The sequence below is a fragment of the Panthera uncia genome, chromosome D1 (genome assembly GCF_023721935.1).
Source record: "Panthera uncia isolate 11264 chromosome D1, Puncia_PCG_1.0, whole genome shotgun sequence".
NCBI classification, from domain to species: Eukaryota; Metazoa; Chordata; class Mammalia; order Carnivora; family Felidae; genus Panthera; species Panthera uncia.
This window is the reverse complement of record NC_064808.1, coordinates 81,341,336-81,361,220: the sequence shown is the minus strand read 5'-3', so window position 1 is coordinate 81,361,220 and position 19,885 is coordinate 81,341,336. Positions and strand designations below refer to the sequence as shown.

At 36.0% G+C, this 19,885-nt stretch overlaps 1 protein-coding gene across 1 annotated transcript in view; it reads right to left on the bottom strand.

Moving 5' to 3' along the window:
• NCAPD3 (non-SMC condensin II complex subunit D3) overlaps window positions 1-19,263 on the bottom strand; it is a 46,257-nt gene extending 26,994 nt beyond the window's left edge. The window contains exons 1-10 of the mRNA XM_049654037.1: window positions 19,081-19,263; window positions 18,697-18,949; window positions 17,092-17,148; window positions 16,746-16,835; window positions 11,235-11,308; window positions 10,292-10,426; window positions 8,782-9,002; window positions 1,798-1,989; window positions 1,378-1,475; window positions 1,168-1,283 (exon numbers count right to left, since the gene is read on the bottom strand). Coding sequence (XP_049509994.1) covers window positions 1,168-1,283; window positions 1,378-1,475; window positions 1,798-1,989; window positions 8,782-9,002; window positions 10,292-10,426; window positions 11,235-11,308; window positions 16,746-16,835; window positions 17,092-17,148; window positions 18,697-18,949; window positions 19,081-19,215 — 1,371 coding nt within the window. The 5' untranslated portion in view covers window positions 19,216-19,263. The remainder of the gene's footprint in view (window positions 1-1,167; window positions 1,284-1,377; window positions 1,476-1,797; window positions 1,990-8,781; window positions 9,003-10,291; window positions 10,427-11,234; window positions 11,309-16,745; window positions 16,836-17,091; window positions 17,149-18,696; window positions 18,950-19,080) is intronic.
• Between the last annotated feature and the right edge of the window lie 622 nt (window positions 19,264-19,885).

Here is a 19,885-nt window from a genome sequence, read left to right as displayed (position 1 = left end):
GACCTGTTTTCTGCTATTCAAATATGCTCCCTACTTAGGTAATGCTCCTTATTTAAAAGTTTTTCTTGGATCAAGAGATAAACGGCTAGAAAAATCAAACAAAACAAGCATCCCTTTCATCAGATGAGCCAAAAGGTAACATGCCAGGAAAACACCAGACACCATTTACATGGAAAGAGCTGGGCATTTTTAGGTAAGTACATTTTAACCTGTTTTAAGTCCTAAGCAAAAAAAAGTTATAATATACTTTCTTATTATATCTGTTCCTACAAATAGAAGATGTAACTTATCAAGGAAGGACTCTCTTTAAGGAACTTATATAAGAAAAGGAAGCAAAGGAATGTAGCTGGGTAGCTCAGATGAAGCAAAGGTATTTTTATTCTGGGAAACTTAAATATATTCCAGCGATTATTTAAATTAACCTTTGGCTTCTAAAATCATCATTTATCACCTGAGCCCTAAAATTTTTCATTATGATTAGCTTTGTCTAGGAGTATATTTCATGATAAAAATAGGATACATGGCAGTAAGATAATTTATTATTAAAACTGATATGGATACCTTTTTAAGGAGTCAAAGTAATGCTCTGTCTCACACAAAACCCTGGTTTGGATTTGTGTGTATGCATCTGTAGAGAACATCAGTTGTAGGCTCTGATAAAGCAAGAGGTGTTAGAGTAACTTAGCCTTCTAGTAACAGGACAGGTATTTTCCAGGAGAATGACCTATCAAATGATCAGAAATCTTCTGATCTCGAGGGAACGCCCTGCTTAGGTGGAGAATCATTGGTTAAGCTTCTTGGATGAGGTAGAAGTGAAGGAGGAGGAGATACAAAGCTATTGTAAGCATCCAGGCTACAACTTGTTAAGAAATAGCTGCGCAGTTTTCATTAGAAAATATATGCCCAGAAGGCATGCCTTCCTAGAAGGCACTTGTACCCAGAACCAAGGTGGTGACTTCCTGAGGGAACCGTGTGTCACGAGTAGCCAAGATCTTCTCAGAGAATGTCAACTGCTTGTCACATAAATGTTTCCTTGTAGTATCAGCTGCTGGGGACTACCCATTTCTTATAGGTTCTCCACCGAGAACACTCCTCAAACTTCACAACAGAGTAACATGTCCAAGTACAGATAAACAACAAACATATCCAGGAGAATTTCTAGTGTACCTGTTCCTCCATTGGTGTCTCTGCAGATGCTCTACAGAGTCTTTGCAAAGTATCAACAGCTGAGCTGATCAACTCTAGAGACCACTGGAATCCATTCAGCTTACACTTGACCACATCTAAAAAGAAATTAAAACCCTCAAAATTTAACTGCTTAAAATATATTTAAAGTGAGAGGCAAAGCTTTTTCAAGATTCCCCAATACACACTCACCAGTCACCTTGTCCCGCATGCTCTTAGGAAGATGCTTTGCGATATGCCCAATAACACATAAAATATGTCCTAAGGTGTTTGGATTGGGATTCTGTTGACTAGGAAAAGGGCATAAGGAATATCAACATACAAATAAACACTGCCACCAACAAAATACTCTCTGGATTGTTAACACTGGAGGAATGTAAGGAAGCATGGTTTAGGAGTCAAGTTGTAGGAGCATTAAGGCACTTAATTTACTTGGACAAAGGGTAAAACTGAAAGCTTAAAACTGATTCTTATTTTTCATGTTTGTTTTTATGCCAGAATTTAAAGACCTGTGTATACAAACGGTTAGGAAACGCCCACTTCCTTAAGGCATGAGCTTTGTTTCCAAGAATCTTTAGTGTCTATCAACAACTATATTATAAGCATGCAAACCTGCTGATTTTCTCCCAGGACTCTATTATTTTGGTATAGTCCAGCTTGGGTGATGAGCAAGCAATCTTGGAAAGCAGCATCCAGGCTGGTGCAGAATGTTCTGTGCCAGTGTAGGATATCACATTGTTTATAAAACTGGATGAGAATTTCTCTTTCTTGGACCAGATATGAAAAGCCTTATTTAAATAGCGGCTGGAAAAAAGATGGGAAAGCAGAATTGTAACTGTAAATATACAAAACTGTTCAGAACAGCCCTCAGTGAAAGGTTATCAACTTCTGCTGCTCCAGGACTCCCCTGGCACATGAAAGCCAATGCAGAAGTTCCTGGCTAGTGACATATTTGATAACAAATCAGGTATCTTTAAAATTTTTATTACACAGAATAAGATATATTTATTTCTCCCCTTCTAAAGTATTTCTTTTTAAAGCAAAGAATAAAATTTCATAATTCACTTGAGACCCTTCTTATCCTCATTCCCTCCCAAATTTCTATACAAACATTAAGGGATAGGTTACCAATAACAAATACATCCACAGTTTATAGGGTTTTAGTGACAAAAAAAAATGTAGACAGTGTTGTTTTTTGAATGGAAGGAATGGATAGAAATGGCACCCTAGCATTTAAATATGGTGATATTAAACAAGCTAAACTTTGCCATGACCCACCAATACCATTCAGAAATCCATATTTCAAACACTTTAAAAGTAAAACAAGAAAAAAAATACTTCTGGTATATTAAAGTGCTTGTGTTATGTCACTTGTTGTTTTAAGTAATTTATTTGACTTCCTCCCACAGCACTGGATGAGAAAACATTACCCATGGCACAAATGCAGTGTTATATATCTAAGTAAAGTGAAAAATACACTTCTTCCCACAATTAATTTTTCTTAGACTGCTAGGAACACACATGTGATCACACATTGCGTACACACATGCTCACACACACCCCAACACTTTCTCATTAAATGAAAAAAAAAAAAAAAGGAATTCTAAAAGCATCAGAAGGCAACTGTAACAAAATAAACACATCTATATACAATAAGCATGCCCATATAAATTGTTTTAATAAATCACCTATTGTTAAAAAATCTGTCTATAAACATCTAGAGTTTTACTGCAGATAACTCATAACTCATATATGATTATGGTCCAAAAACAACACATGGAATCAGTAAATATTTTAAAATTTATTAAAAAGAATCACACAAAATATTAAGTAATGTTTACTATAAGACGTGAACAGAATGGGGAAAAATTCTCTGAACTTCCAGTTGAAACCTCAAATTTGGCTCTTAGGACAACTCACACCCTTCCACATGAGTTGAACAGTTTCCAAAGCCTCCCTCATTTAGCTTACCCCTCAATTAGCCCCATTGTTGATCATAAGCCACTCCCTACCAAGTCAGAATGTTTTCAATAGAGAGCAACCTGTGTCTTTTGTACGGCACCACTGACCTCTATCCTAGTATCAAAATCAATCCACTCTCTTTAGTCTCCATTTTCCATGACCTCTACTAGACATTATTGACCATTCTCTCTGCCCTTGTACTCTGGTCTACTTATTGGATCTCTGTTCTTTTCCCTTCACTAATTCCTTTTTTCAAATCACTCTTATGGCTGATTTTGAAAAGTTCTATTCTTAGTCCTCTTATCTACAACTGAACGCTGGGTGATCTCATCCATTACCAAAAGCTCTCCACTCAGACATGTCAAAGCATTGCAAGCACACATTTAAATTGGGCTCCATCTCTTGCCTTTGCTTTCCATACCTCAGTCAACAGTAATCCCATTGACCAGTTATTTTGGATAGCCTCATGGAGCCTTCAGGCCTCTAAGCCTTTGCATTGTTATTTTCTGTCTGGAAACTCTATTATGGCTGCCTGGTTAATTTCTATTTATTCCACTTCTGGGAATAATTCACCTCTTGCCACCATTAATAGCTAAAACAAGGAAAAAGATTAACAAACAAAAACAAAGACAAAAAACTACCAAACTGCTCTATGCCCTCCCTCTTTGCTCCTAAAAGTCTACCAAAACTGTGAATTTATTTGGTCTCTTTCCACTAGACTGTGAGCAACCTGAGTAGAGGAAGTACACTGATCTCTTTCAACCCTCAAATCAAACCTTTACCACCTCTGTACTTCCCCTTGTTAAACATCTTTAAATATACCCCATTCTCTTCATGCCCACTGCCTTATCCTTGATGCAGGCCCTCATCACCTTTAACTTAAATCACTTCAGTGGTAGCCTGTTTTCTTAGATTCTAGTCAGCTCCTGGTCACCCAACATAAGCACCTTTGCTACCCTTCCTGTGAAACTGAATAGAGGAAACCTCACTGGCAGTGGAGCTGGGAGGCCAGCATGGTGAGCTCTCATGCCTACCACTGGTCATCAACTGCAAACCCAACAGGAAGGGATAGGACTCCCATACCCAAGAGGAACAAACAAGCTGCCCTTTACTACTCCAGCAAGAGGAAGGATTTCTTCTTGCCCAGCAACAGCCCAGCCAATGAGAGTCTGTCACAACTCTGCCATTGAGAAACCATCGCCACCTTGAACTCTCACTTTCTTTCAATGGACTTTTCTTCAAAGCAGCCCCTCCCAACTTTCTCTTTTTTAAGAAGAACAGTTCTTTCCTTTGATTTCCAGATTTTCTTGTGGTTTGTCACAGTGTGCTTGTTTCGAATTGCAATTCTGTGCTACTTCCATATAAACCCATTTTGCTGGTAAAATAACTGGGTGTTTTATTTTCAAGATTAACACTTCCTAAAATATAAAACCCTGTATTACCCATCCACTTCATATTCACCAGCAGCCTCCCCCTGCCCACTCTGTTTTCTCTAAAGTCAAACTTCTCAGAATGCTATGTTACAACTCTGCAGTATCTGGGCTCTGCTTAACTTCTCCAGTTTCATTTTATATCCAGCCAGCCCTATTTCCCCAGCAGTGAAATCCTCTGGCTCCTGAACAGTGCACACTGTTTATGCTTCTATGGCTTTGCACCAGCTGTTTCTTTTACATGGACATACCCTTTTGCCCCCTTATGAACCTTCAAGATTCAAATTCAAAATTCATCTGTTCTGTGAAGTCTCTTTTCCTGAACATTCGCTGATGTTTCTAGTTACTTTCTGTTTATCAAAGAACAAGTCACAAATTTTGTTTACAAATGTTTATAGAACTCTATTCTGCTAGCCCTCACATTTCTTAATACTCCTTTTTGAAAAATTCATTCTCAAGTTCAGTGGCTCTCATACTTTTTCATTTATGGGTGCCTTTTTTTTTCTTTTTCTGGGCACTTTTGAACTCAAAACCTACAGACCACCTTGAAGAGCTTTGGTTTTGTGGGCCATCATATCTATCAATATTTGTTGTGCCAAAATTAAAACTGAGAAATTTAAAAATATTTATCTATTAATCTAAAAATAATAATAAGCCAATTACATGTTAACAGATGCACTGCTTTACAAAAACAAGTTAACAATCTTTCTCAAAACAAAATAAACTTGGTGAAAAGAGTGTCATTGCTCTATACTTTCGTAAATCTATTTAAAGTCTGGCTTAAATAAAAGACAGGTGCATTACTGTAACTGCTTCTGCATTCAATTTGCTTCAATATCATCATACGGTTCTAGAAAACTGTACTGTACTTCTGTGAAAGAATAAAAGTGAAAAATGGCATATATCATCTTAATATTATGATCAAAACAGTCTGAGCTCATGAATCCATCCATTACACTTTGAGAATTTGTACCATAGCTCATTTTCTATAATGGTTATTCCAAAACTTCTTTACACTTAAGACCCTAATTCTATACTCTCCTTCCTAACTTTGGGCAAATATTTTTTTTTTTCCTTTTGTTAAAATAGATAATAGAGTTTTTACCATTTTAACCATTTTCAGGTGTACAGTTCAGTGGTGTTAAGCACATTCACACTGTTGTGCAATTATCCATCTCCAGAACTCTGTTATCACCTCATACTGAAACTCTGTACCCATTTAACAGTAACTCCCCATTGCCTTCTCCACAGCCCCTGATAAGCACCTTTCTACTTTTTGTCTTTAAGCATTTGACTATCTTATATATCTCAAATAAGTGGAATCATCATTAATTGTCCTTTTGTATTAGGCCTATTTCACTCAGCATGTTTTCAAGGTTCATCCATAGTGTAGCATGCATTAACATTGTTACTTTTTTAGGCTGAAAAATATCCTGTTGTATGCGTATACCACATTTTGTTTGTCCTTTCACTCATCCATGGACAGCTGGGGTATTTCCACCTTTCTGGCTACTGTGTACAATGCTCTGACACTGCTGTACTGAGTAAATATTCTATTACTGTACTGAGAAGAGAAGGTGAGGAAGCTCTAGCATTCATATGATTTCCTCCTTTGTACTTTTCTTCTTGTATTTTTTTTTTCAATGTTTATTTTTGAGAGAGGGACAGAGTGCAAGCGGGGGAGGGGCAGAGAGAGGGACACAGAATCTGAAGCAGGCTCCAGGCTCCTAGCTGTCAGCTCAGAGCCTGATATGGGGCTCTGACTCACAAACTGTGGGATCATGACCTGAGCTGAGTCGGACACTCAACTGACTGAGCCACTCAAGTGCTCCCCTTCCTGTATTTTTTTGTTTCCTTTTATTTCTGAAGTTCTCTCCTTCTACCTTATAAAGTGAGTCCTTTCATATAATATTGTTCTTTTTCAGAAACTCCACTAAGTATTCCTTTCATTCATCCTCAGTATTTTCTATCTCCCCCTTTCCTTCTGACTTCAAATACATATAAGCACATTCCCTTATGTGAAAATAAAAAACAAGGCCTGTGAAGGAAACTATGGCACATCTTAATTGCAGGTAAGCTAAAGACCTAAACATAAAAGGAAGAAAGAAAAAAACAAACTTCTAGATTATATGGGAGAATATATGACCCTGAGGTAGGAAAAGTACTTCTCTAAAAAATATATTAACCATAAGGAAAACCACTGACAAAATGAACTCATCAAAAGATACCATCAGGAGAGTAAAAAGGCAAATCATGAGGTAGAAAAGGACATTTGCAATACATATAACAATGGCTTGTCTATAGAATATATAGTGAACACTTTCAGATGAGCAAGCAAAAGAGTGACAGTCTAAAAGGAAGGCCAGTGGGGCACCTGGGTGGCTTAGTCAGTTAAGTGTCCGACTTCAGCTCAGGTCATGATATCACAGTCCGTGAGTTCGAGCCCCATGTCAGGCTCTGTGCTGCCAGCTCAGAGCCTGGAGCCTGCTTCGTATTCTGTGTCTCCCTCTCTCTCTGCCCCTCCCCTGCTCATGCTCTGTCTCAAAAATAAATAAAAACATTAAAAAAATAAAAATAGAAAAATAAAAGGAAGGCTAGAGACCTGAGTAGGTAATTCATAAATGTGAACATTATAAATCCCACACCTACTAGAATGCAATGTAAATTGGTACGACCCCTCTGGAAAACTTTCTTGCAGTATCCATTAGAGGTGCCTAAAAATGTACTCAACAACACTGTTCCTGGGTATATAACCAACAGAAATGCATGTACCTGTGTATCAACAGATGTGTACAGGAATATCCATAGCAGCATTATATATAATATTTTAAAAATTGAAACAACTCAATTATCAACAGAATGGATAATTATGTTTTATTCATTAAATCATACACACACACACACAACTGCAATGAAAGTGAATATGCTATAGCTACACACGATAACGTGAATGAGCCTTCTATTGTTTTGAGTATTAGGAGTCAGATACACAAAGAATATATACCACATAATTCCATTTACATAAAGTCGTAGAACAGAGGAAACTAATCACAGCAGTGGTTACCTTTGACAAGGGAAGGACAGTGATGGGAAGGAGTGTGAGGGTATTACTTGGGCTTAGCAATGTTCTATTTCTTGACCTGAGAGGTAGTTACATGGGTATATTTTCTTTTTTATACTTACTGACCTATGTACTGACCTACTATACTTTTCTATGCATGTTATATTCCAGTATAAAAGTTTTATAAAAATAAAAATAAATGAAATAAACCTCCCAACAGCATCTCATGAGCTATATATATAGTAGGCCTCTCCTGCTTTTTTGTGAAGAATGGCTACTACTTTTTATGCTGAATTTTAATATGTTGGGGTTGCTTATTGAGATGTCCCTAAGAAAATCAAAAAAGTAAGTGATTCTATTGCTAGCTAAATTCTCCTCTCTTCTAAGAATTTCAGCCAAGCATATAGCTGGTACTGAGAAAATATTTAATGAATGAATATGCTTTCAGTCATAGTGTTTTAATACAAAAAGGGACCTGAAGAGATCATGTAATCCAACTGGCTGCTCTTACAAATGGGAAAACCAACGTTCAGAGAGATTAGGTGATTTTTGCCAAGACCACAGAACAATATTTTATGATCAAAAAAATCTATTACATTTCTATTGTATGATAATTCCTCCATAACTACATGTAAATAAATAGGAAAGTGTTTCCTACATGATAAAAAAAAAAGGAAAAAAATAGTCAAACTGATTGTAAGATTACTGCAATATAGATTAAAATATACTGTTATAGGTGCTAACTCCTCATTACAGTGTTCACTGTATAGTGTACACTCGGCAAATGTTATCTAACGGGAAAGAATACTGCAGTGGTATTAAGTCAACTAATCCAATAAAATGTCAGAAGTTTAATTTCTAAGAACTAAGAAGTCATCTTTCATAAAAACTAGTATTATAGAAAGTTAATATTAATACATCATATCCATCAGTCTACTATATATTAGTATATATATCTACTCTGCACTGTCAGCACAGAATCCTATGCAGGGCTCAATCCCATGACCATGAGATCATGACCTGAGCTAAAATCAAGAGTCATATACTAAACTCACTGAGCCACCCAGGTACCCCTAATACAGAAATTTTAATAACAACTTTTATGGCTTTCTATAAGGAAAACAAATCACACAATTAACATACCTCAGTTCCTGGTTTTCTGTACTAAGGAGAGTAAGAAGTGCCCAAGCCAGTACCTGGCTGTTGTCTCCAGTATGGAATTTATTATAATGCTTAATGTTCTGCAACAGGAGCTGGTCAAGGCATTCCAGAGCCTTTTCCTGCACAGTGCTCTCACAGTCCATCACAGCTGGAATGATCCCTGTTAGCCAGGCTTTCTGTATCTGGACACATCCAGGCTGGGCCTTAGGAATTAAACATCATGAAATCATAAAGAAGTCTGATGCTAGCAGAAGTCTAAACATGTATCAGTGAGGCTGTGGTCAATGTTTTGAGACTTGTGTGTGGTCACACACACAAGTACAAATAAACAAGTGAAAAAAAAATCAACACTTGAAATATATATTAAAACAAAGTTCAATCTCCAGTTACTGTATATCAGTGAATACTGAAATTTTAAACTTAGACAGTCATTACTGTATTATTACAGTAAATCAGCACTTTTTGGTAATTACATTATTTTTTTTAATATTTATTTATTTTTGAGAGAGAGAGAGTGAGTGAGCAAGAGCCAGGGAGGGGCAGAGAGGAAAGGAGACACAGAATCCGAAGGAGGCTCCAGGCTCCGAGCTGTTAGCACAGAGCCGGACGCAGGGCTCAAACTCATTAATGGTGAGACCATGACCCGAGCCAAAGTCAGACGCTGAACCAACTGAGCCACCCAGGTGCCCTGATAATTTAAGATCAAGAGCAAATAAAAAATATTTATCCCAAAGAGAAATTAAAATAGATGCTGACAGAGGAAGTCAAAGTATGCATTGTTTAATGCTTTCTATCACAAAATAAAGAAATAAACAGGCTTTAAAAATTCTTCAAAAGCTCATTATTTGGCAGACGTAAATTATATATTGGATTAGTGGATCTGCTATTTTGACAGTATCATCTAATAGGTCTTAATGTTCAAAAATTAATCTAGGCCTCTGGCCTAACCAAATCTATTTTACCACTCATATTTCTATGTGAGATTTAAGCTGAAGTCAAGAAAAGGCTAATCACTAGCATTCTCTAGCATGAGTCCATAATTATATTAACATGAGACATAATCATATGTAATTGAAACATACCTCTTCTCTTCCACTGTATAGTCCTTCAGTAGACCTGGTAGAATTTCCAATAGTCAATTTAATATTTTGCAAAAGGCAATTATTAGGCTGATTTATTTATTTATTTATTTATTTAGTGTGTGTGAGAGAGACAAAGAGAGAGATAGAGAGAGAGAGAGAGAGAAAGAGAGAAAGTTACATACGTGTGAGAAGGAGGAGGGGTGAACAGGGGGCAGTGTAGAGGGAGAGGGAGAGGGAGAGAGAAACTTAAGCAAGCTCCACTGGGCATGGAGCCTAGACACAGGACTCGAACTCATGACCCTGAGATCATGACCTGAGCCAAAATCAAGAATCGGGCACTTAACCAACTGAGCCCCCCAGGCACCCTGTATGCTGAATTATTTTTAATGTAAAAACACACTGTCTCTCACCATGAGAAGTTCAGTAAGAGACTGTAAGGCCTGCTTTCGGACAGACACTGCAGGGTCCCGACACTGGTCCTGCAGAAGCAATAGCTCTTCTTTCATACCCAAGATGTCACAGTGTTTCAAAATACTCACTAATACCTAGAAGAAGCATATGTAACATGAATTATGTATAGAAAAAAGACTTATGTATAGAAAAAAGACACACTGTAGACAAAAATAAGACTTAAGTCTGTGGTTCTTAACATTTCTGAGGTACAGATCCATCCCTCCACCCAGTAACATCCCACCTTTTCAAAATCTGATGAAAAAGCTCAGGCCTCTCTCTGGAGAAAGTCTGACATACATTTATATAAACAAGTATTTACAGACCATTTTGGGGGTTACATGCACCCTATTAAAATTCATTCATGGTCCCCAGATTAAGAATCCCTATTCTAAAATGAGAAATTAAGAATATAAATATGTAATTCTTTTAAAAATTTTTGTATTAAAAAAAAATTTTTAATGTTTATTTTTGAAAGAGAGAGAGAGAGCGAGAGAGAGAGAGAGCGAGCGCACCAGTGCGGGAGGGCCATAGAGAGAGAGGGAAACACAGAATCCGAAACAGGCTCCAGGCTCTGACCTGTCAGCACAGAGCCTGTCCCAGGGCCTGAACTCACAAACCGCAAGATCACGACCTGAACCAAAGTCGGATGCTTAACCAACTGAGCCATCCAGGTGCCCCAAAATATGCAATTCTTAAAGTCAACAACCCAGCAGGAATTTTAAAAACAGATAAACCTTTTAGTTCATCTCTATAATTTATACATACAATGGGATCAAAATAAACAAATGTTAGGTGAAAAACAAGTTAAATAATGAGCATGGCAAAATTTTTATGAAATATTTCCAGATCTTTAGTGCTTGAAAAAAGAGCACATTCAAGAATACCTAGAAAAACTCACACCTGGAGTGCAGACTTCCGGACATTGGTCTTCTCATCCCTAATTCTCTTTTTCAGCATTCCCATGACACATCTCACTGTTGAGGAAATGCCAAAGAATCATTATACAGTCTGAGAAAAACTATATTTATAGCATCTAACATCTCACCACACAGTTCTGAGAAAATACTCTAAAAAACTGACTAATTAGCTTGTTTTAAATCCTGAGAAATCTGAGTATGAAATAATGTAGGAAAAAAAAGAAAAGTCAAATAATTAGGTATTCACAATAATGCAAAGGGCACATTATAATTTTAAAAGGGCACAAATTCTGAAATATTAAAAATTCAGTTTTAAATCCTGGCTCTTACATCTAAAATTCTGAATGAATTATTTGGCTCTTCTATTTTATTTAGCTACAAAAAAGGAATATCCAAATCATAATTTTTTTTTAAGACTAAAGATAAATAGCAGCTTTAAAACTTTTTTTTTTTTAAATCTTTATTTATTTTTGAGGGAGAAACAGTGTGAGCAGAGAGGAACAGAGAGAAAGGGAGACACAGAATCCGAAGCAGTCTCCAGGCTCTGAGCTGTCAGCACAGAGACCAACACGGGGCTCAAACTCATGAACCGTGAGATCATGACATGAGCCCAAGTCAGACGCTCAACCAACTGAGCCACCCAGGTGCCCCTAAAACTTTTTGATCACAGGCCCCTTTACACTACTAAAAAATCACTGAAGACTTCTAAGGGCTTTTTTGGTAAAAATCTCCAGTTAAGAGATTTAATAGTTCATTTTAAAAAAGGAAGATATGCCACTATGCACAGTATATTTTTAAATAAAAAATAACTATACTTCCCCTCCAAAAAAAATTTAGTGAAAATAATAGCACTGTTTTACATCTTTGCAAACTCTTTAATGTCTGGCTAAATAAAAAACATCTAGATTCTCATCTCTACTTCAAAATCATAATGCTGAAGAGTACAAGTCTTGATATTATTATGAAAAAAAATATTAACTTCAAGGACCTGCTAAAGGATATTATGATATTATTATGAAAACAATATTAATTTGAAGGATTGGCTGAGAGAAGCTAAGGGATCCCAAACTACTCGGAGAGCCGCTGATGTATAAGGAAGTATGTTACAAAACGAAATGATGGGAAACAATAGAAAACATCAATGAAATCAAAAGTAGGTTCCTTGAAAAAGATAAACAAAATCAACAAACTTTTAGCTAGACTAAGAAAAAAAATAGAAGATTCAAATTGCTAAAATCAGGAAAGAATGAGGAAACATTACTGCTGCCATTACAGAAATAAAAAGGATTTGCAAAGAAATACTATGAAAAATTTTATGTTATATTAAGTAATCTGGATGAAATGAACAAATTTCTACAAAGATAAAAACTATGGACATTGACTCAAGAAGAAATAGTCTGAATATACCCATAACAAGTAAAGAGACTGAGTTGGAAATCGAAAACCTTCTCACACGTGTACAGAAGTCCAGGACCAGATGGCTTTACTGGAGAATTCTACCAAATGTTAAAACAAATATGAGCACCCATTCTTCATAAACACTTAAAAAAACGGTAGAAAACACTTCCTACCTCATTCTATTAAGCCAGTATTACCCTGAGAGCAAAACCAGATAAATACATGTCAAGAAAAGTAAACGATAGACCAAAATCTCCTGCAAATACACACATGATATCTTCAACAAAATATCAACAAATCAAATCTAGCAAGATGCAAAAAGGATTATATACCATGCTTGGGATTTATACCAGGAATGAAATCTTGGCTCAACATGAAAATCAATCAATGTAATAAAAAACCACAGCAATATAATAAAGGACAAAGACCACATGATATTCTCCACAGATGAGGAAAATGCATTTGTAAAACCCAACACCATTCCATAATAAAAACACTCAACAAACTCAGAAGAGAAGGAAACTCTGTCACACTGAGAAAAGCCATTCTGAAAAAAACTCACAGCTAACATCACACTCAATGGTGGAAGACTGAAAGCTAAGTACAGAAGAAAGATGAGGATGTCTGCTCTCCCCAGTTCTTTTCAACATTGTACAGAGGTCCTTGCCAGGGAAAGTAGGCAAGGAAAAGACAGAAAAGATATCCAGATGGAAAAGAAAGAAAAAAAACTCTGTTCACAGATGGCATGAGCTTATATACAGAAAATCCTAAGGAATCCACACACACACAATTAGAGCTAGTAACAGATTTAGCAAGGTTGCAAGACACGAGATCAAATCATCAAACATCAGTTGTAAAAAGTAGCAATGAACAATTAGAAAATGAAACTAAGAAACCAATGTAACTTATTATAACATCAAAAAGAATAAAATTTTAGGAACACGCTTAAAGAGCAAGAATTGTACAATGAAAACTGAAAAACATCAGTGAAACGAATTAAAGAAAATCTAAATATAGAGAAAGGCATCCCATGTTCATGGACAAAACGGCTTAATATTGTTAAGATGGCAATACTCCCCAAAGTGATCTACAGATCAATCCTTACCAAAATCCAAGCTGTTTTTTTTTTCCCTTTCAGAAACTGACAGGTGATCCTAAAATTCATATGGAAATATAAGAAAAACAGAATAGCCAAGTCAACCTAGAAAAACAAGAACAAGAATGCAGAGCCTACACTTCCTGATTTCAAAATTAGTATAAAGTACCAGTAATCAACACAGTGCGGTACTGCCATAAAGAAAGACAACGGAATGTCAGTGGAAGAGAACTGAAAGTACATAAGCTCATGTGTCTATGGTCAACTGATTTTTGACAAGGGTGCCAAGAGCATTCAAAGGAGAAAAAAGTCTTTTAAACAAATGGTGCTACATCAAACTGGATATTCACATGCAAAAGATGGACCCCCACATCCCATTATATGCAAAATTTAACTAAAAATTGATCAAAGACCAAAACATCATAACAGCTAAAATTACAAAACTCTGAAAAGAAAACATAAATGTAAATCTTTGTGATAAATTAGGCAGTGATTTCTTAGCTATGACACCAAAAGCACAAGCCAGAAAAAAAAAAAAAAATGGATAGCTAGATTTCATGAAGGCTAAAATGTTTCATGCCTCAAAGAACACTATCAAGTGAAAATTTAACCCCCAGAATGAGAAAAAAAAGATATTTGCAAATCATATATCTAATAAGGAATTTGGATCCAAAATATATAAAGAACCCTTTCAACTCAAAAATATAGACAAATAATCCATTTTAAAAAATGGGCAAAGAACTTCTCCAAACAAGACATATAAATGGTCAATAAACACATGAAAATTTGCTTAACATCATGAGTCATTAGGAAAATGTAAATCAAAACCACAGTGAGAGACATACTTCACATCCACTAGGATGGCTACAATAAATAGACATGACAAGTGCTGGTAAGGATGTGGAGAAATAAAATTTATTACACATGCTAGTGGGATTGAAACATGGTGTGACCACTCTGGAAAACAGTTTGGCAGTTCCTCAAAATGATAAAGGTAGGGTTAGCAAATGACCCAGCAGCAGTTCCACTCCTAGGTACACACCCAAAAGGAATGAATATTTACATACAAAATTTGCACAGGAATGTTGATAGCACCATCATTCATAATCGCCAAAAGATGGAAACAACCCAAGTCCATCAACTGATAAATGAACCTTGAAAATGTTATGCTAAGAAGACATACACAAAAAAAAACCATATTGTATGCTTCCATTTATGGAATGTCAAAAACAGGCAAATTGATAGAGACAGAAAGCTAATTCGTGATTGGCAAAGGCTGGAGGAGGGGGAGAATGGGGAGTAAATGCTAATGAGTACAGGGTTTCTTTTTGGCAAAGGAAATATTCTGAAAATTGATCAATTTTGTGAATACACTAAAAACCATTAAATCATAAACTTTATTTAAATGGTGTTTTATGGTATGTGAATTACATCTCAAAAACAAAACAAAAGACCCACCACAAAGAAAGCACTTAGCACTTAAGACTGGAGTCAACACATTCAACATTTTTCCAGAATAATTTTTTTTATATTTTAGAAACTCGGATAATATATAAATTGAATTACTGCTCATAATTTGAATAACACATGCTAATATCTAGCCATATAAATCCAATTCCATGCTAATCTTTCAGGCCAAAATAAGTAATTATCCTCATGACACTTTACAGATTGACTTCAGTACTTATCTCACACCTTACTATTTTATATATATATAAAAATATGTAAAATCTGTATACATGTATATTTATTACTCCCATTGCTCCCCAACAGATAGAACTATGTTTTATTAAAGTCAGTATCTACAATGCCTAGCACAGATTAGAAGGGACCAAATAAATGTTAACAGAATAAATTAATTTAATTATATAATTAAACCTCTATACACATATTTTCTCACTTATCTATCTTGAAAAACCACTTCTCTTAACATTATTTTCATAGACTGACAACACCCCTCTGTGAAAGGTGGAGAAAGTGTCAGATTCAGAAAGTGACAATTAGGGTGCTTTGCTGACTTCCATGTCTTAGTCAAGCAGCTATTTAGCAACAGAATTGATACAAGAACTCAGACTGCCTCTCCTTTCTAGTGTGTTCCCCACTATTTCATGCTATGTCATTTCACAGATGAATAAGGAGCCCAGAGAAGTAAAGTGACTTTCTCAAGACCACACAGCTAGACAGAAACAGAATCTAGGAGTAGGCTCCAGGTCTACCTACTATCTAGTCCATATTTGTTTTTTTTTCCTCCTGAATCACATTAACACTTAAACTATCCAGATTACTCGGGGTTCAGTAAGTCAATGAAGGAGATCAGGCATCCCTCGTATTCAGAATCCTGTGCTGGAGTCCATGGGAGAGAGGACCCCCACAACCATTCCATGTAGTAAATATGGTTCATACTATTAATGAAGAGAAATTATAATCTAAATTCTGAATTGTCATTTTCAGTGGGAGCTTGGATTTACAGTTCCCTATCATATATTAAAGGTGAACTCTGGGTTGCCTTAATCAGAGTCAAGATGACATAGTGAAAAAAGTACAAGAAATTAAAAACAGGAACAAGACTGGGTAGAATAATATTCTTCATCTTTTCCCTTTTTTTTGTGATGACTTTTCTACAAACACAAATTTAATCTGTGCTGCACTTTCTCTAGTAGCTGGTCCCTTTTTGGTCAGCAGTCCCAAGAGTTCACAATTGTCTTTAATAAATAAAATATTTGCTAATATTCTCTTAAGTATTACAGAAATACTGAGGTTCAGTACGTCCTAAGTGGAACATAGCTTGTTCTTTACCTTAAGATGAAACAGAATGCAAGGATATCAATTAAAGATATAATAAAATAAAAATTATTCCTTTCTTAAGAAGAAAGAAAGATGTCCCAATTCTTCAGGATAAATTAGTCAGAAAAAAATTCTAAGTTTTTTAGACTCTACTTACAGTTGTTGAAATCCAACAGTTATTATTCATTCATCTGACAATGATAAAATCTGACATACCCCCAGATCCATCAGTTTCACCACTGTTGTCTATACTGATCACTCCTGAGCTTCCAGAAGGGTTAAGTGTTTGCCTCTGATAGGGAAAAGCTTAAAAATAATAAATTTTAAAAAAGGCTCAGTCACTGAAGTAAGAAATTGTTATACCTCTTAATAATATAAGCCTGACATATTACACATTTAAATTACATATTACTGAAATGAATTTTGATTTCCTTGAAAAAGAAAAAAAGTTCAATATTAAAATAGGTAAATATGGAGACAGAAAAAAGCATGTCAAATACCCAGCAAATCCTTTAAATAAAAAGACAATTATTCAATATTGGAAAATATATTGACCCATTACCTGCTGAATTTCTCAGTAAGGTACCAGGGTGGCTGTCTGCTCTTGAAACTGCAGGACCTAAAAATAAGCAGACACATAAGAGGGAAAAATGTCATAGTATCATAATCCCCAAGTAAATATTCAAAGTAATCAAAATCAAGATAATTAGGCCTAAACACAAGACAGATTCCAAACTGCTGACAATTAATAATGTTCTCCTCTGTATGCATTTGAAATGGATACTAGGCACAATACAGCCATTACCCAACAATGCAAAGTAGTGTATAGGCAGCCAACAATCTCACCTCTAAAACATGAATATCTAAAATACTTTAAAAGACCTCTCAAATGTATCAGGCTTGTCTACAGGCATACATTGTTTTATCACACTTCCCTTTATTGTGCTTCACAGAAACTACACTTAAATTGAGTCTGTGGTAACCATACATCATACAAGTCTATGGGTGCCATTTTTCCAACAGTATTTGCTTACTTGGTGTCTGTGCCATGTTCTGGTAATTCTCACAATATTTAAAACTCTTTCATATTTATGGTGATCTGTGATTAGTGATCTTTGACTTTACTATTATAATTGTTTTCAGGTACCATGAACCATACCCATACAACACAGCAAACTTAATACATGGTGTATGTGTTCTGACTGCAGATGTGAAAATATCAAGAGAAACAGAATCAGAAGTGGAGCTCGAAGATGTGACTGTGTTGCTGCCATCTCATGATAAAACCTGGAACAGATGAACAGCTCCTTCCTACAGACAAGCAAAGAAAGAGGTTTCTTGAGATGGGATCTACTCCTGGTGAAAGAGCTTTGACAACAAAGGATTTAGAATATCACATAAACTTAGTTGGTAAAGCAGCAGCAGGGTTTGAGAGGATGGACTCCAATTTTGGAAGAAGTTCTACTGTGGCTAAAATGCTATCAAACAGCACTACATGCTACAGACAAATCATTTGCGAAGAGTCAATTGATGAGGCAAACTTCACTGTCTTACTTTAAAAAATTGCCAAAGCCAACCACCCTTCAGCAACCACCAACACAGAGGCAAGAGCCTCCACCAGCAAAGAGATTACAACTTGTTAAAAGCTCACATGATGGTTAGCATTTTTAGCAATAAAGGTTTTTGGGGTTTTTTTTAGATTTTATTTTTAAGTAATCTCTCCACCCAATGTGGGGCTCGAACTTACAATCCCAAGATCAAGAGTCACGTGCTCTAGCAACTGAGCCAGCCAGGTGCCCTAACAATAAAGTACTTTTAAATTATGATATGTACTTTTTTAAGGCATAATGCTAGTACCACTTAATAGACAACAGTGTAGTGTAAACATAGCTTTTGTATGCACTGGGAAACCAAAAAATTCATTTGACTTGCTTTATTGCAATGTACACTTCATTGTGGGTGGCCTGAAACCAAACCCAGAGTATCTCCAAGGTATGACTATGTTTAAAAAGTTATTCACATAAAATATACTGATACAGGTTTATGAGGTTAATAGTATATCATATTGTATCTATTACTTTTGCAACAACAAAGAATGATTCCCTTACAGTCCAGTTTCTCCACAAGCACAAGACAGGCTCCCTGTCACAACTGTCACCACACTTACTGTTAATCAGAAATTCCAGGATGCTCTCTGATGCAGTGGTAACAGACACCTCCAGGCAGTGTGCAAAACTGGACAGTGCCTTGCTGCGGACGGTTGGTGCTTTGTCTACACAACGGTCAAATATAATTTCCTGCACCAAGAACTTATGCTTTATGATCTTCTGATGCTCCAAGGAGAGAGTGTTATCTACTGCTCTTTCAGGCAGTTCCAACAGAGCTAAGACAACATCCAGAGTAAAAACCCTGTGTGGGATCTGATAAAACAAAATCATAAAAATCTCCATCAGACAGGAATGAATACCAAAGGATTCCTTGCATATTCAGATCTGGCTGTCAGGAGGTTGCTGAGTCAGGAACCGAGATTTTATGCAGACGTATCTCCTACCTTGGAACTTCGTGAATATCTGTAAAGCCAAGCAATGAATGTAGCATATTCCCTACTGGGAAGTTTGCTGAGCAGCTGGACCAGGGACTGGGCTGCATAGGTCCGGTACTCTGATTTGTCAATCACCTGAAACATAAACAGTGAGAGGCCATTCAGCCAATATCTACCTGTAGGACAACTGAGACACATGTTGTGACATAAGTGGAAAATTAGTGAATGTAACTATTTGGTGAATCTTTAAATGTTATAGGAATTACTAACAAATTTTAGGTTTTGGACACCTTTGAAAACTAACCTATAGGAAATTGATGAGCCCTCTCCTCAGGAATGCAAATTTAGCACATAATTTCAGAGAGTTTATGGACCTCCAGTACAATGTACTGGGTTCAAGGTAAGAATCCTCTGTCTAAACTGCTATAGAAATTTAAGGGATAATCATAAAAATTTGAACATTGGATATTTGATGATATTAAGAAATTATTATATATTTTCTTTGGTGTGTGGTGTATTTTGTGGTTATGTTTTTAAAGAGTTCTTACCCTCTAGAGACACATAGGAAATATTTAAGTTATCAATGGTTATGACAGAATTTGCTTCAAAAAAAACCCCCTAGTGTTCATACGTTTTGGGGAAGTTATACCTTATAGGTGTATTAATGCCATAAAATTGTTGAACATGGGTACACATCACTCTATTCTATTTATATGTGTGAAATTTTCCAAAATAAAAAGGGTTTTTCACCCAAAATAGAATACTCTGTCGTGGGAACATGTAGTGAAAATATTAAATAAAACTACTCTCAGTA